The sequence below is a fragment of the Orycteropus afer genome, unplaced genomic scaffold (assembly GCF_000298275.1).
Source record: "Orycteropus afer afer isolate SDZICR_OR568_19922 unplaced genomic scaffold, OryAfe1.0 scaffold00360, whole genome shotgun sequence".
NCBI classification, from domain to species: domain Eukaryota; kingdom Metazoa; phylum Chordata; class Mammalia; order Tubulidentata; family Orycteropodidae; genus Orycteropus; species Orycteropus afer.
Window position 1 is genome coordinate 789,426 of NW_006921947.1, and position 17,876 is coordinate 807,301.

The following is a 17,876-nucleotide window of genomic DNA, read 5'->3' on the forward strand; positions in this document are numbered from 1 at the left end:
AAACCCACCAGCCACTCCTCGGAAGGAAGGTTGAGCAATCCTACTTCCGTAGTCATACTGCCTCGGAAACCCAAGGAGGGGTCGCTAGGAATCGGGGCCGACTCGACGGCAAACAACAACAACAACAACAAGGTGAGGTGGTGGTGGTGGGGAATCAATCGCACCTTTGGGTGAGGCACTACTTTTAGGCGACCCAGGCACGAACGGATCCTAGTTGCTATAGAACGCTCTGCTGATCTTTCCATGGATTCAAAATACAAATCACAGCCGGCAAGCAAAGGTTAAGTGATTCAGCACTTGCCGAAGGCAGAAGGGCAATTCTGCAAATGAAATGAAGACCTCTGACTTCTCCTCTTCCTTGTACATTATGGATTCTGCAAGTGTGTTGCTTTTCACGCCACGGGACTTGACTTTGCACGTCCAGGTTGGCCCTGGTTAAATGTCACAAGATCTATTTATCTACCCACATACCTTTCACCTTACTACTTGAAATGGATTCTTGTGAAGCGACAACTATTTATTCCATTTACTCTCCCCTCTGTATTTTCTACTCTAGCAAATCCCAATATTATCAGTTATTTTTATGTAAAGAGCAACAGCATAAAAATACTAATAAAACAACACTGCATAAGGTACAATGGGGCCAAATGACATCAACTCTGTTTCACTGCCAAGAACAGTGAAATTGTGGCAGAATGCATGTATCTCTACCTATAAGAGAAATGTGCTAAATAAAGAGTGAAGAAGGTTATAGGGAAATAAAACCATGATACAAACAAACAAAAACCAAACAAACAGTCGTAGAAGGAAAATCAAACCCACTGCCGTTGAGGCTACTCTGACTCATTGCACCCCAAGAGAACAGAGTAGAAGTGCCCCATAGGTTGCCAAGGCTGTCCATCTTTACAGAAATAGACTGCCTCATCTTTCTCCCAGTGTGGCTGTTAGGTTTGAACTGCCAACCTATTGGTCAGCAGCCCAGTGCTTTAAACACAGTGCCACCAGAGCTCGAACAGAAGGAAAGCTCAGGAGAAACACAGGTACTGTGGCCACTGGCACCTGGGAGGAGACAGCTGTGAATTCATCAAGGAGAAAACAGTTGCCGATGAGTCGATTCTGACTCACAGTGACCCCACGTGTGTCAGAGCAGAACGGTGTTTCACAGGGTCTTCAATGGCTGATGGTTCAGAAGTAGATTGCCAGGCCTTTCTTTCAAGGCACCGTGAAGTGGACTCAAACCACCAACCTTCAGTTAACAGCCAAGTCTGTTAACAGTTTGCATTTCAAGCGTCAGTGGGAGGATATTTACCTGGCTCAGCTCTCATAAACTCACAAGTCCTGCTCTTTAGAAATAGCACCTCAGAGATGGAGGGAAGGAGTTTGAGAAAAGTGAACCCACTGTTTATAAGGTACACATTCCTAGTGAAACAAAACGGCTGTAGATGTGCAGGGGGTGGGCAGAATCACATATGTGGCCCTTTGCTGTCTTAGCACATCTGTGGTTTGTTTTTATATAAGAAAGTAATACACAGATGAGCCAAACGACTGTCAAACAAAATAAATGAAACGTTACAGTTGCCTAATCCAGGGAAAAGCGAAATATATTACTTGATACACTGTGAAATGCAGAAGTAAACCAAAATAAACACCTAATATGCAGATGGGTGGGAGGCCTACCAGGGTCTTTTTTTTTTTTTTTTTTTTTTACTTTCTCCGTCTTTCTGCCGTGTCAGAAACATCAGAATGTAAGTTCTTCAGTTACCGTGGGTTTAAATTCTACACCCCCCAAATGGCACCCTGTTGGGAGTGGTGTGCGAGTACATGAACTTGGTCGTAATCAGCTGAAGAAAATGGCCATTTCTAGATGTTTCTCTGACTTCCAAACTAATGTCCAGGGAGAGAGAAAAAATTTAAGAGGGCTAAAGAAAAGTGCCTCATTATCGTTGTGTCTGGTTCTTAGCTCCACGAGCAAAACAGTGTGGTCGGCCAGGGGCCCCTGGGCACCCCTGAACTTCCACGTTGGCACTGGCCCTGAGGCTGTGGGGAACTCACCCTAGGGACCAGCTTTCTCCCTGGGAAATCTCTCTCTTTTTCTCCTGCTCCCTTCCTGGGAGCGTTCATCTTTCCTTTCTTTGTACTTAAGACTCGAAGGACAACTTAGTCTGACGCTTTCAGAAGGAAGAGGAAACGAAAAGTGACTGGGGACACTGGATTGGGCGCGGGCAGTTAAGACTGCTAGGCCATGTCCAGAGTGGCTCAGAGAGTGTCCAGACATTTCACACACAGCTCCTCCAAAAGCAGTAGGAAGAGCAGTTCTACAGAGACCTGGCCAGGCAGGGGAGTGGCTGACGGGACTCTGACCAAAGCAGCTCTGGTTTGAGGACTACTCTTCATTAGTGAGGGACAACAGAGCCCCTCTGCCCCTATGAGCAGCCCTCTGGCATTTCGCCTCCTGCCGGAGGGAGGAAATCAGCCCACTATGGGGCAGCGGTGGCTCGGGGGCTCTGCATGAAGTATGGCGCCCCTTGGTGAGAGGCTCCTGGCCTTTTGCCCTCCTCTCCATCTGCCTTGGACTATCATCAGTGTCACCAACAGATTTAGTGACACAACAGAGGCTTGGCTTCCTGTCTGAATACGTGTCTTCACCGACCGCTGGCACCTTGGCTCTCTGCGGAGTCCCTGCCATTATATGTGACTTCTCCTTTCCACTTCCGCATCTCTATTTTCTTTTTCCTTATTTTTATCATGATTTTTCTCTTCTGCTACCCTCCTGACAAAAAGCCTCTTACAGATACTGAACGTACTGTGGACTGCCAGGAGAACGAACCCAAGCTGTCTTAGAAGAAGTATGGCCAGGATGCTTCCTTACACGTCAGGATGGCAAGACTTTACCTCTTGTACTTTGCTTACACTGTCAGGAGGGACCAGTCCCTGGAGAAGGACATGCTGCTTGGTAAAGTAGAGGGTCAGCAAAAAAGAGGAAGACCCTCAACAAGAAGGACTGACATGGTGGCTGCGATGATGGCTTCAAGCACAGCAAGGATCATGAGGATGGCCCAGGACCAGGCACACTGGGAGTCAGAGTCGACTCGATGGCACCTAACAACAATAAGAACAATTCTAGAGTGAGGCATTTTCTCTTGCTGTTAACACCCATGAATGAGATGCTGCTGCTGCTACAAAGTGGCCCCCTGGCACTCAGAGAAGCTGGGTGTCTTCCCAAGTTTGAGCTCAGCATGGGCTCATGGTTTTCATCACAAAGCTTTAGCTCTTAATAATGTTCACTGAGTTCCTGATGGAAAAGTTGGCATCAGATGTTGGTGATGGTTGCACAACATGATTAATGTAATTACTGTCACTGAACTGTACACATGAAAAATCCTGAATTGGTGACTGCTGAGTTCTGTATCTTTATAACAATAAGAAAAGATTAAAATGGCTAGATATTATGCCAGCATCCAAGGAACTGTACTTTGCAAAAAATAATAAAGTTTGTCCAGTGTAAGGGAAAAAGATGTAGCCCTGTTCTCAGTTCTCTACTTGTATTTCCTTCTCACCCAGGCTTCACCATAAAAATTTAAGGTCAGACTTTACTCCCTCCCTGTCCCTCAAGAGATTTAATCAATTCCCAAAAAACACACATGTGAAGGATGAGAAGCTGCTCCCCGGCACTGACAGACCTGCAGGTACCTGGGTACTAACTGCACGGTGTCAGACAGGAAGGGATGGTCAGACACGGATGGTACCTTAGTTTTCGAAAGCAATGCTTTCATTCCAGATGTTGCTAAAGAAAGGTCAAAATGATGACAACCCAGGTACAGACAAACAGATGCTCTAACCTCACGCAGCACTGGCCAGAGCGTCCTCCATCAGCTCCTCCGAACTTGAAGGGAGAAGGAAGGGAGGGGCACCAGGAGTTACAGTCTGATCCTGTTCCCCTTACATGAGGGTCATTGCCTTTGCTTAGTCACACACACATACACAAAGAGCTCTAAGGCTACATGACAAATTAGAAAACCAGTCACTTTAAAGTCAAATACTCCAGACTGGCAGTGCCTCACGACTATGGCTAGTGTCTGAAAACACTTTACCTCATATTGACTTAGGGTACCAATCAAACCTGGGAACGGACACACTCCTTGAAGGCATCCACTTATTCTGTTTTCTATTTATTGCTTCCTTCCTTCCTTCCTCCCAACGAAAGAAAGGATTCTCAGTCACAGGCAGTTTTTCTTCCGGTCCAAACAAGGCGAGGGATCAGCCACGCAGAGGGAGAATCCCCTGAAGAAGGCACCACACGCCGGGCATGATGGAACCATTGCTTTGTAATCGGGAGATCGGTTGTTTTTGCTGAAAACAGCTGTGGGGCTCAGTATTCTCAAACACCTTTTTTCTTGTAGGCTGTTTGGCCAAAGCAATTTGTTTTAATACAAATCAGAAATATCCTTTTAGATTCCAGCTTTAAAACAGTCACTAGGCATACAGGGTTAAAATAAAACAAAATCAAAAACCCAGTAGCATATAATATTAAGGAGAAACTTGACTGGATTCCACCTGGGTTTAGGAATATTGTCATCTTGGTATTTTCTTGCCTTAATCTATGCATCTACATGATGCTACCAATGTAGCTATAGCGCATAAAGGAAAAGCACCATCCCAGAACGCACGGGGACTTTAGAGGACCTTTCTCACGCAGCAGGAAAGCATTCATTCAATATTCCAGGGAAGCAGCCCAAAGACAGTATCGTGAAGGGCACAGCACTAAGACACTAGTCCTAAAGAATGTTATTGTCACTCATTTTCCTAAGATTAGAATGCCCTTCTCATTCCACTCTCTGCTATGCTGACAGAATTAATGATCTTAGCACAACTGAGAGAAGCCGGGCTGGCACAGCATTCCTAAAGGCTCAGCTGCTAACAGAGAGGTTGGTGGTTCAAACCCACCAAGGCGCTCCACAGGAGAAAGATGTGGCAGTCTGCTTCTATAAAGATGACAGCCTTGGAGACCATGTGGGGCAGTTCTACTTTGTCCTATAGCGTGGCTATGCTTCAGAATCGACTCGACACAACTGAAGGAAAGCGCCAAGCTGATTCATGTCAAGAATGCCTCATTTCTGGCTTGGTGCCAACAAGCCTAGCCCACAGGGGCACGCTAACAGAACTGAGACCATCTCTGAAGGGTCTCCCATCCTCAGCACGCGCCCCTGGCCCAACCAGCGACACTACTCAACACTAAGTCAGTGGACAGTCAGCATTTTTGCTTTTATGATGAAATGCAGTTCCCTTCCCCTTCTCTCCATGCCCTCCTGTCTATCAGCTCACTTACTAGCTTCGCACCCTTCCCGACATCTGGACTCAGACGAAACACACACATGGTGGAACTGTGCCCAGTCGGCATGATTCCAAATTAAACTTCCTGACCAAGCAGCTCACTAAATGCTGTGCCGTACGCACACTTCTCCACGGCCTCTAGGTAACGTTATAGTGAAGGAAAGCCAGCTGGATCTCCAGGACCCTGACTGAAGACTTACTATGAAAATAAGAATCTAAACCTTTCTCCAAGGGTGTGTGGGTGTTGGGGCGGGGAGGACACAAAATAACAATTGGAGCTAAGGTCTCACCTCAAGTGTTACGAAAAACACAGACGGGCCCTTGGGTGAGAACAGCACTTCGAGTTTTAAACAGGGAATGGACTTAAACTCTTTGTCTCTCATCCCAAACCGACTCAACTCCGTTTCTCTATCTACAACCACCCCAAGATGCTCCTCCTCTGCCTGCTTGTTTCACTGGCTCCTTCCCTCATTTGCATAATTAATCATGACCCCACCAGACAGACCAGGTTTTTCCAGGGTTCATGTTTAATTTGACTTTGTCTCCCCTTCTCAACTCGGTTTCAGTTCTTCTGAGATCCTGTCCATGCCTTAACCCCCATCTACCCCAACACACCACTGACAAGACTCAAGGCCACGAGCCTGGGCCAACAATAAAAAAAACCAAACCAAACTCAGTGCCGTCGAGTCAGATCTGAATCATAGAGACCCCTCCTTGGGTTTCCGAGGCAGTACCTCTATGGAAGTAGATTGCCCGGTCTTCCTTCCAAGGAGTGGCTGGTGGGTTTGAACCACCAACCTTCTGGTTAGCAGTCAAATGCCTTAGGCACCACGCCACCAGAGCTCCCGGGCCAACAATGGGGGGCTGTATTCTCACTACTCATCTTTTCTCTAAGGAACTTAACCTTGCAGTTGCCACTGCTCAGTATTTGTGACTAAAAAGTTATACTTTTCTTAACCTAACAAGATACATTTTCCTTCAGAAATAATTGAAAACAGCTGACCCATAAAACTTCACAACTGCTGACTTTCCTATAGTTAATGTTATCGCTGAAGTTTTAAATAACAGAAACATCTTATCAGGAAATGATGACATGTAACATAATCAAAAGCATGTATGTTCCCACCACCCAAAAGGAGTTCTTTATTTGTCCTACTTAGTGTTCTGTGCTTTTATCAATGGAATATGTTAAATTAGAGATGAGTGGGAAAGGACATTATTCACAAACAAAAACATCCTGTCCAATCGGAAGGATTTGATCCTGAGAAAATATTAAATGAGACCCAGATGATGAAGTCTGTCTAACATATATGTTCCTGTGAATGTGAACCATACTGAAGAGTTTAACTTTTCAAATGTGGCCACGTTTTCCCTTGCTAGTGATGTTGTGTCAAATTCCACGTTCTCTTAACGTTTCCTGTTCAAAGTTGAATCTGTAGGTATTGAACAAGTAGCTTCTAGTGGTTCAAAGAGCAAAAATAAAACAGAAAACCTGAGCCAAGGCCCTCATCTTGGTATGAAGCATGTCCCGGCTGCATGTGGCCCTTGGCCTCCATGCACAGGGCTGCAGAGGCGATGGGTGGGAAACTTCCCTGGACAGGCCCTTGCTTTGCTTCCATGTGAATTCCATCATCCAGTAACTGGTTGAAGGAGCACACAGTCATCTTCCATACCACCCTTGGCGTGGGGAGTAAGCTGCGCTACAGACTGTTGCTCATTACTGTGCCACTGAGGTAGGACCAGATCCTGGCAGATCCAGGCCAAATAGACCTCCAGCCTGTCACCATTGTCAGACAGTTCCCACATATGCCACCACCAAGATGATGCTGTGGGACACAGCAGCACTGCAGAGGGACTTCTGCTTTTACTGACACAGCTCTCTGGGACAAGGAGTTTGAAGTATGTTAGAACTATGTGTTTTAAAAGCAGAAAGAAGCAGAAGCTTGATGCTGTTCAGTGCTGTTATTAGCAATATGGAAGTGGGCTCATTTTCTCAGTCCATATATTTTTTACTATTTAAACTATATCCAGAACGTCTTCGAAACAGAGCTAAAAATCGTGTTCATGACTACTTCTACCCAATCGTGTTGAGGGCTAAATCTGACAGACACCAAAACCATTCTTTTACATTTTGAATGTTCTAAATCGATTGAGGAGTCTGAAAAGTGCTGCCTACAGCAGAAACACATGAACTTTTCGAAGTCACAGAACAGCTTTATTGAAAACATGCAGACTTGCAATTAAGCAGAACTGAGACAGACAGTATCAGTCAACCCAGTTTACGATGGACAATTTATCGGACAGGATGGAGGATTAGCAACTAACCGTAACAAGCAAATCTATTGGGCACTGATGGTACCAGGCACCATTCTATAAGCTTTTCATATCAGTCAGTTCATCTTCCTATCCACCGTTGCATGCATGATGAGCCCCATTTCCCAGATGAGGAGATCAAGGCACAGAACGTGTATGGCAGGTGGCTCAGGAGAGGATAAGAAACTGCAGCTAGTGAGCGGGGCAGCTAGGCTCAGACTGATCTCAGCAGTTCTGCCAGCTGCCAATGTAGGGGGTTAATGACAAATAATGTCCATCTGATAGCTAAGGTTAAAGATGGCGATTGTAAGGATTGTAACAAAATTACTTTTGTTGCCTTGCTCTCTACATCACGGGAAAACAAATATATTTCCTTCACAGAGATGGCAAGACCTGTATGGTTTACTTGATGGCCCAGTCACAGACTGCATTGGGAACAGTGAAAATTCTCACAGTCATGGGAATAGTACAATTTGGAGCTGTGAAGCCAAAACAGCAGCTCCTGAAATAATGTCAAACAACTTAGAAAGTTCATTAAGCTTCTAAAGCACCCCAAGTCGAACTCACTTTATAAAGTCTCCAAAGAATCACAGCAAGTTTAGAACTTTATGGAACATGATGTGAAAAAGTCTGGTTTAAGACTTAGAATTCATACAGAAATACAACTTAGCAGGTCATTTTCAGGACTTGTATTTAACTACCTAGAATTATACCTGACAGTAGCAAGAGGTAGGAACCGGGAAGGCTCTTAACCGTATCTGTAACTTAACTGCTTACATTTTTCTCCTGGGTTAGAAGGACACATTCCATTATTTTATTTTTATTTAATTCATAACCATTTTCTAAAACTGATTAACTATCAGGTTTCTTTGAAATCAGCAGATAAAGCAAAAGGGCCATACAGATGACCGGGGTTGCTTCCATCTGTAATTATAATATCCATCTTCGGATGGAAATAAATGTTATTTTACCTTCTGGTAAGGCTGACATATTTTCTTTTTCTGAAGCCATAACAAACAACACTCCAACCAAATGTGGTCCTGCTCCAATGTTTACTCTCACCCATTAACTCACACCAACGGTTGTTTCGCATGTATTTTGAAAAAAAGGTCAAATTATTGCTGGAGATGAAGGAAAGAAACGTATTATACGTGCAATAAAAAATACTGTCTTAAAGACACTTGCTTGGGTACACTTTCTAATATGCATCAAAGAAGGTAACAGTTTAATCCAAAGAGGAGTAGAGAAACCAGAAGTAGCTTAGTGAGGAAACACAGGCAGAGCTACTAAAGGACACATCCTTTATATAAAGTCTATTGCTCAGTTCTGGGACCCAGTGGGGATCAATAAATGCTAGTCAATTGTCAGGAACATACAGATAATTTATGAGGGGAATGACACCCTCCCACCCCTAGGCTTCTGTGTTTATTAGAAAATTCTAGGTAAGGATTGTGGGTCCAAGATGGTGGACTAGGCAGGTGCACTATCCAGACCCTCTACAAGAGAGACTCGGAAAAAAACAAGGGAAACAGCCACAGGTGACAATCGTGGATCCCAGAGCTTCAAAGGAAATTCCAGGCAAAATGGTATACAACTAGATGTCAACTGAGAAAAATCGTGAGACCAGATACTGGTAGAACAGGGAGAAAAGCATTTGCATGTCTGTCAGCAGCACTTTACATGCACATGGTCTGGTGAGCTTTACTACTCCGGAGAGCACAGAAAGCAGTCCGAGCTCTTTGTAGCAAGATAGGAAGAGATTATAATAGAAAATTCTTGCTTTCTGACTGAAGCTGTAAGACCACCATTGCAACTCTTGAACCCTAGGCACAACCAGCCTCAGTGCAGGCCCAAACGGGGACGTTTGAGGTGCTGGGCATTTCTGTACTCAGGTTCACACTGCTTTTTGCTTGGCAGCACAGGGCACCTCTCAGAGCTACGTGCCAGTGAAGTGGCAATGACATCTGAGGAACCTAGTAATTGTACGGAAAATCCTGGCATCTGGCAGGAGCACAGTGGGCAGACCTTGGTGCAAATCCTAACAAAAAATGACCAGTTGGCACCCTGGAACAAGTCTTCTGAAGGCTCTTTTTCCCCACATATAAAATGCTTTTAATACCTTGAGGGACTACTGTGTAGATTAGGGATAAAACATACATACATACCACACACCCCATCTGCTGGAGTGCCTGACATTCAATGAACTGTAGAGGTGCTATTAGGATAAGCTATGTTGTAGAACTGAAAAAAAAAGTCCTATACTAAAATAACTCTGGAAGCTAACATATTTGAGGAGTATTATCTGTACCCAAATGAGGAGTTATAAAATAACTTTACCGTTAGGGAGGAAAGAACGCAAAAGACAAGCAAGGAGAAGAAGCATGGGGAGGCCCCGGGCCTGGCCTTACGTCGCTCTTCTCTGTGCCTCTCGGTCTCTGCAAAGTACTGGCGTAGCTCCTCAGTGATCTCCATGTTGCTCAGGTCGCATTCAACCTCCCCGTCTGACTCGTCTGTCTCCTCCTCCTCTGATGAAGCCTGCTGTTCTCTGGTGGATGCATGGACTCGATGGCTGTCACGTGGGCGCTTTCCAGGCCCTTTCAAACGCGGGTATGTGTGGTGGTAGTCCTGGGGCGCCGAGCGATGGTCGTAGGAAGACTGAGGATATCCATAGCCGAAGGGAAAAGCTTCAGGGGAGGGGGCCCACAGGGCACTGAAATAGGAATCCACGGCCTTCCTGTAGGCATGGTGGTGGCTTTGCATCCAAGCCATGGCTTGGCGATAATGCCGCCAGTATCTTGCATATACAGGATGAGAATACCAAGGATCACCATCTTTCCAAAACGACGCCTATGAAATGAAGAGAGTGTAGGGTAGACACCATAGAGGTCCTCCTCAAGAGAAATCATCACATGGTTCATCAGCTAACCAACACATACTTACTGAGGGGTTCCTCCACGTCTACTTACATTAGGATGCTGCTGGGCCAAAAAAGGTGTGAGAGGTCAATGCCCACGTGTATGCACATCTGCTCTACAAATACACATACATGAGGCACACACAGGACACTCAGCCTAAGGTTACTATAAAGTGGGGGCAGAGGCTAATAATGCTCATTTTTAGATACAATTCAGGGATAGGGGCCCAGAGCCTGTCATCTTGGCCATCTCTCCCCATTGTAATTAAGTGACTAGAGTTCCTAGTTAGAAATGGTTGCCAGGAGCCACATGGACTAATGGCTAGGAAGGACTCTGGTCCTCCTCCCTTCCCTGGCCCCTAAGTACCCACTCATCCGGCCTACTCCTCAATGCTGGAAAAGATTATCTAGCAAAGCATCCAAGAGAATTTTGACTTTTAGTTTTCTGATCTGTTTCTTGGGTCTTCTTCATCATGGAATGAGAACACCAAGACTTTATACAATAAAATTTACCCCTTAAGGAAATTAAAGGCAGTAAGATAGGAAAAGGAAAAAAAAAAATCGTAATTAGATTCATCTCACAATCCCCCAGATTCCTAATTTCATATGACTTAGTTCATCAGAGCTCTTATACTGCACACTCCTGACACAGCACTGAGTCTTCCTTCTTTACAATATGCAATGAGGCGTCCTTTCAGAATCTAATACTGCTAGAATACTGTTAGAATACTGGAGATATTTTAGACAGTGTATAAACTACCACCTAGCTCTATAGTCAAACGTCTAGGATTTTCAATCTTAACACGCTAAGCTTTTGGTGAAAAAAAAAATCATATTCAATGTTAAGAAACATGTGAGAGACATGTCTGAGGATCTAATGCTGCCTGTGGGCCTCTAGTCAGTGGAGCCCAGAGGACTGCGCACAGAGTATGGAACGGGATGAGCAGTTTGGAATTCTTAGCTTTTGCAGGGACTGACACAACCAGTGCCTCTGTTTTGTTTCTAGGTCAAAACATATCAGAATAAAGAGTATATTTTTATTATCATAATGGCCACCTCTGTATTTCTATTGAGGCCATGTAGCACAATGAAAAGCTGGGGGACTCTGGAATCAGTGTTGAACAAGGTTCACCTACTACTCCTGCCACATACCAGCTTCAGATTCTGATCCAGTCATTAAATTGCTTGGAGCCCTAATTTCGCCCTCTGTTTAAATAACAAAGAAACAAAAGCTTTCGTTGAAGAGTCCAAAGTTATATAATGAACAGCTTTAAATTATCTAGCTCAACGCTTGGCACACAGTAACTCCTCTGTAAAAGACAGCATTTAGACAGATAGGAAAAATTTGAAAAGCAGCAATTAAAAAAAAAATGTACTCATTTTTTTTTCCTGAGTTAAAAAAGAAATCTTACCTTTGCTGTCATCTCTGACGGTGACAGTCCCAACAGGCACTGAATCTAGGACAGAACAACCACAGTGGCAACATCTGATCAGTACAGGTGTGGGATACTTTGGATGTTACATGGTTTGCAAAGGCAGCTCCTCTTCCCAATACTAGGCCAGAACTTCACGCCGACATGACCCTGGTGCCTGGATTACGGTCTCATGGTTTGAAAAAGAGGGATCCACGTTGGTATGATTAAATGGGTCATAGGACACTGCATGGTTTGGCACTCAATTACTTGTTTTCCTATTGAAAATAACCCAAAACCAAAAACCAAATCCACTGCCATCAAACTGATTCCAATTCCTAGAGACCCTAGAGGACAGAGTAGAACTGCCCTATAGGGTTGCTAAGGCTGTAAATCTTTATGAAAGCAGACTGCCACATATTTTCTTCCACAGAGCAGATGGTGGGTTCGAACTGCTGATCTTTTGGTTAGTAATCAAATGTTTTAACCACTGTACCACCATAACTCCTACTGAAAGTCAAGCCTACGAAAATAACCATATAGGTATCCAGTAGTTAGTATACATGTACGGTATATAAAAGGGGGCATTGGTGGTTCAGTGGTGGAATTCTCCCCTTCCATGCAGAAGACCTGGGTTTGATTCCCAGCCAATGCACCACAGGTGCAGCCTCCACGTGTCACCAGGATGCTGAACAGGGTTCAGCAGAGCTTTCAGACTAAGATGGACTAGGGAAGAAAGGTCTGGGTCTGCTTCGGAAAATCAGCCAGTGAAAACCTGATGGAGCACGAAGGGCCGATTCCCAACTGACCATGGGGCTGGCACAGGACCACACAGCATGTTGTTCCTTTGCACACGGGACTGCCATGAGCTGGGGGTCCACTCAACAGCAGCTGACGACAACAGGGGAGAAAGATGAGGCAGTCTCTTCCGTAAAGTTTGATAGCCTTGGGCAGTTCTATTCAGTCCTGTAGGAGCGCTGGAAGTCTGAATCGACTTGATGGCAGTAGGTAGGAAAGTGAACGAGAGTTTAAGAATCTGCGAGAGGAAACCACTAAGTGATGCAGAGCAAACAGCTACTTAGGTTTGGAAACTTCTAAAATCAGACACAGAAGGAGTCTTATTTTTCCAACTTCAGTTAATTACAGGGTAGCATTAAAAAATCTTCAAGCCTTCAGAAAGAAACTTATTTTGTAATCTCTATCAGATGTTTTGCTATGGTTAATGCTAAAAATTGAGATGGTACATTGACCACTTCTATCTTTTACGATATTGCCTAACGAGAACCATTTGCATTTTTTAAAACATAATAAGCAGGGTATTTCCTGGAGGGTGGACATGACTTTCTGTAAATTTATCTTAAATGTGGCCTAAACTTCCTGTTTCCTGTTCTAAATTCAGGAACACACACACACACACACACACACACAATTATAAACTGAAAAGGACCTAACAAATGGAGTGAAAATATGATGTAAATTAAGCTTGCATTACTCTGCAAAGATAACATACAGGTTTAAAACAGTGATCAGCTGAAAGTCCGGCTAACTGCTATGTGGTTCCAGGCTAGTGATCCACAACCCAAACCCACTGTCGTGAATTCAATTTTGCTCTGGTGGCGTAGTGCCTAAGGCATCTGACTGCTAACCAGAAGGCTAGCGGTTCAAATCGACTAGCCACTCCTTGGAAGGGCGATTGGGCCATCTACTTCCATAATGATACTGCCTCAGAAACCCAAGGAGGGGTCACTATGAGTCTAATTGAGTAGACGGCAGTGAGTTAGTGACCCTACAGGACAGAGCAGAACTGCCCCACAGAGTTCCCAAGGCTGTCATCTTTATAGAAGCACACTGCCATATTTCTTTCTGCAGCAGAGTGGCTGATGGGTTCAAAATGCTGATCTTTCAGTTTGAGACTGAGTGCTTTAACTACTGCACCACCAAGGCTCTCAGGTTAGTGAAGAAATATATAAAACAGTCAATACAACGAAGGGGCTTACCACTCAAGAGATGTAAAATGCAGACACATGAACTGGTGGCAGAAATCAGTGCAGCTGAGTGCCTACCTATACGGCGCGGTCTCCGTGGCTCCTCCCTGCAGCCCGCCCTCATTTTCCTATCACTAAAGTCAGAATTGGGAGCTCTGGTAGCATAGTGGCTAAGACACTTGCCTGCTAACCAGACGGCTGGCGGTTCAAACCCACCAGCCACTCCTCGGAAGGAAGGTTGGGCCTCGGAAACCCAAGGAGGGGTTGCTATGAGTCGGGGCCGACTCGATGGCACATAGCAACAACAACAAAGTCAGAATTGCTTTCTAAGAGCCTGCACCACATGATGACATTAAAGTGGCTCTTCGCGCACCTTCCTCAAATGGGCTTCCCAGATTAACAAGGAGCACAGGACTCAGATCAGAAAAGCCAACGGGACAACTGTACATGTGGAACTGCAGAGTTCTGAATCCAGATTTGGACACCTCCTGCGGCATGCTCTGAGCCAGACTGATGGAACTATCAGTTATTGCAAATCGGGAAGTGGGACAGCCTGAACCACGGCATCATCACTGCCCAGCCTGAACAGTCCTGCAGGTCTCTGGAAGGCCGGTTTCCTTTCTAACTGGGAAACAGAGTCTGGCTGGGAAGATAGTAGCAACAAGATTCTAGAACGTCCTGAGACAGCAGAGAAAGGCTCCACTGTGCAAGGCTGGAAGTTCAGGCCCATGGGAGCATGGCGTCCACACTGCCCATATGTCAATGGCTATGATTTAAAGAAGGAGCCCTGGGGGTGCAGTAGTTAAAGTGCTCAGCTGTGAGCCAAAAGGTCAGCAGGTCAGTGGTTCAAACCCACCAACCACTCCATGGGAGGAAGATGAGGCAGTCTGCTCCTGTAAAGATGACAGCCTTGGAAACCCTCTGGAGCAGTTCTACTCTGGCCTATGGTGTTGCTAAGAACAGAATTGATTCCATGGCAGTGGGTTTGGTTTTGGTTTGGGTGATTTAAAGGCGGTGGGGGGCTAACTTGCCAAGTGGCTATGCCTTTGATCCCCAGTTGCAGTTGCTGTGGCGACGACTCTGATTGAGGACGGCCCACTGGTGTCAGGGTAGAAACATACTCCACGGGGCGTTCGGTGGCTGAATTCTGAAAGCAGATCACCAGGTTTCTCTTCTGAGACACCTCTCTGGGTGGACTCAAATCAGCAACCTCCCGGTTAACAGCCGAGTGCTTAACAGTTGGTACCCCCCAGGCTCCTCAAGGTCTTTGATTCAACAAATAATTTAGCATAAGGGCTGCTGTGCTATACTGGCTCAGAGGGCATGCAAGGTACACTGGGAGCATCTCATCAGTGCAAGAAAGAAGCCAGGAAAACCGGCGGAGTGGACGGAGGGAAACCGATTCAGGTGTTCCAAAGGGTCGCCACCTGGACTTGGCCCAGCGCACCTGCTGTCTCTCAAATACATTAATGACTCCGCTAAGGTGCTAGATTCTTTTTTCACACCCAGGCCATCAGAAGATTGGTTTGTGTTAATGATAGAATACCGTTAACCTTGTAGGTGGTTCTGTTCTGTGTGATGGCGCTCTCCTCACCGTTTGGGGCACTAAGGCCCTTATCATCAAACCTGCCACCATCCTCCAGCAAGTGCTGAGTCCTGAGGCTGGAGGTCAAATAGACTAGCCTATGCATCAGATCCTTTCACATTTTATGTATTTTTGTTAAGATCCCTGCAATCCTAGAGTTAGCCACTTAGAAACAGTTCCCGAGGATCAATGACAAATTAATCAGTTAAGCTCTCAAAAATCAAGAAAAGGGAGGAAAACATTTGTAAAGGAAGAGTTGCTGTCATAGAGCTTTATAATTATGAGCAGCTTGGTCTTTCCAGTACAACTTTTCTTATTTTGTGTCAGCGATTTTTTTTTTCAGGAAATGGCTGATAGTAAATATTTTAGGCCTGTGGGACACATCTGGTCTCTATCACTTAGTCTGAAGATTCTTCTTTGCTCCCTGCCTCCCAACCCTTTAACAATATGAAAAGCATTCTTAGCTCACTGGCAGCACAAAAGCAAGCAGTGGGCCATCCTTTGCCCTCCACTGTTTTAGGTAAACATAGTGTTAAGTATCTTGCATGTGAAAAGCAAAGATGTCACTGTGAAGACATATCAAGTCATGGTCTTTTCAATCGCTTCATGTGCATGCGAAAGCTGGACAATGAACCAGGAAGACTGGAGAAGAACTGATGCCTTTGAATTGGGGAGCTGGCAAAGAACACTGAATATACCATGGACTGCCAGACGAACCAACAAATCGAACGTGGAAGAAGTACAGCCAGAATGCTCCTTAGAGGCGAGGAGGCAAAACTTGATCTCTCGTACTTTGAACACGTAATCAGGAGGGACCAGTTCCTGGAGAGGGACATCATGCTCGGTAAGGTAGAGGGTCAGCAAAAAAAGAGGAAGACCTTCAACGAGACAGACTGACACAGTGGCTGCAACAACACAGCAGTGACTGTGAGGATTATCCATAGGGTTGCTATGAATCAGAACTGAGTGGACAGCATCTAACAATAACACCATGACTAAATATGGACATTGGACCATTTCTTAAAACGTTCCGTAGACTTGTAAGGTAAGGTCCTAACTAAACAAACAAACTCCTGCAAAACATGATCCATTGACAGGCGTAGAGCACGTATTCCCTCATGATTTCTGACCTCGGCCTGCTAGCTGCCACATGCTGGTCAGTAATACTATGACAGGAAGTAGGAGACAGTGCTAAGTGTCTACTCCCTGGAAGAAGGAATAAATTCTTCCCCTGCTAACTGCGTCAGTTAAATCCCATGGGAAAGTGAGGACCATCTCTAAAGGTGGGTACTCTTTCCACACCAAAAGCTTAAGGACCTAACACAAAAAGAATGCCTGGGTTTCTGAAAAGGCAACGTTGCAAACAATGCTATACATTATAGCCACACTTTCTGATACCGCCACCGTCTCAGAGCACAATGCTTACAGCGGCAGCAGATTTAGATGCCCTTTCAATATTCTTCCATCCCCCACCTCCCTGGGATGTCTTCTGTTCAATGGCACAGCCTTTGTGGTCCAAACAGCAACTTTTTTTGCTTAATGAGATGGTGGAACTGAGAGAAAAGGGGTTGGCGATGTCAGGAAGGCTGGGATCCATAGCAATACAAACCGGGCAGCCGTCCCCAGTGAGCACAATGGCATCACAGTCACTGCCCAGCTGAGCCCGGACTAGGACAGAGACCGAATTCATCGTCCGTCCATCCTCAACCACCAAAGAGGGAAGGAAAACAACACGATTGAGGTCATTCACGGAACACTGCCGGGGCCGACAGGCCAGAGACAGAGCCTCCAAGTCTCGAAAGATATATTTTCCCATAAGGCCTTTCTCAAAACATGCATTGATTCTCCAGTGAATCTGTGCTTACCCTGGAAGACGGAGTCTTAAATGCATAAGTATACACGAAGACCAACAGACAAGAGCTTTGCAGCTTTCAATGGATAAAATGCGGCTATTTCCACTCAAGCTACTGCAAAAATTCCGGAGAAGTAATGTGGCCTTGTTGAAAGGTTGTGACATCATCTGTATTGATTTTATTGCAAATTTATATTCGTATAAATATAGGATCTAGGACATGCCATACCAACTAGATAAATAAAAACACAAATTCCTTCCACAATGATAATGTATACTCTGCAACTGGATTCCCGCTCGCCCCCTCCCCCACCCCATTCTCGTGTTCCCACTACATGAAAACTTACTGGCTAGATTTTTGCCAAGGAAATCAATCAAGTAAGTTACAAGTAAATCACTAAATAAGTTATACTGGCTAAACTGCCGAAAGCAGAACCTTGCCTGTAAGGCTCTCGTCTGTGAGCCTCAGGGCCCTCCAGATAGT

General features: G+C 45.2%; 1 protein-coding gene across 1 annotated transcript in view; it reads right to left on the reverse strand.

Annotated features, from left to right (window-relative positions):
• The window catches only part of GEMIN8 (gem nuclear organelle associated protein 8), an 18,874-nt gene extending 1,644 nt beyond the window's left edge, over nt 1–17,230 (reverse strand). The window contains exons 1-2 of the mRNA XM_042782533.1: nt 17,150–17,230; nt 10,053–10,491 (exon numbers count right to left, since the gene is read on the reverse strand). Of these exons, the coding sequence (XP_042638467.1) occupies nt 10,053–10,491; nt 17,150–17,230 (520 nt within the window). The remainder of the gene's footprint in view (nt 1–10,052; nt 10,492–17,149) is intronic.
• Between the last annotated feature and the right edge of the window lie 646 nt (nt 17,231–17,876).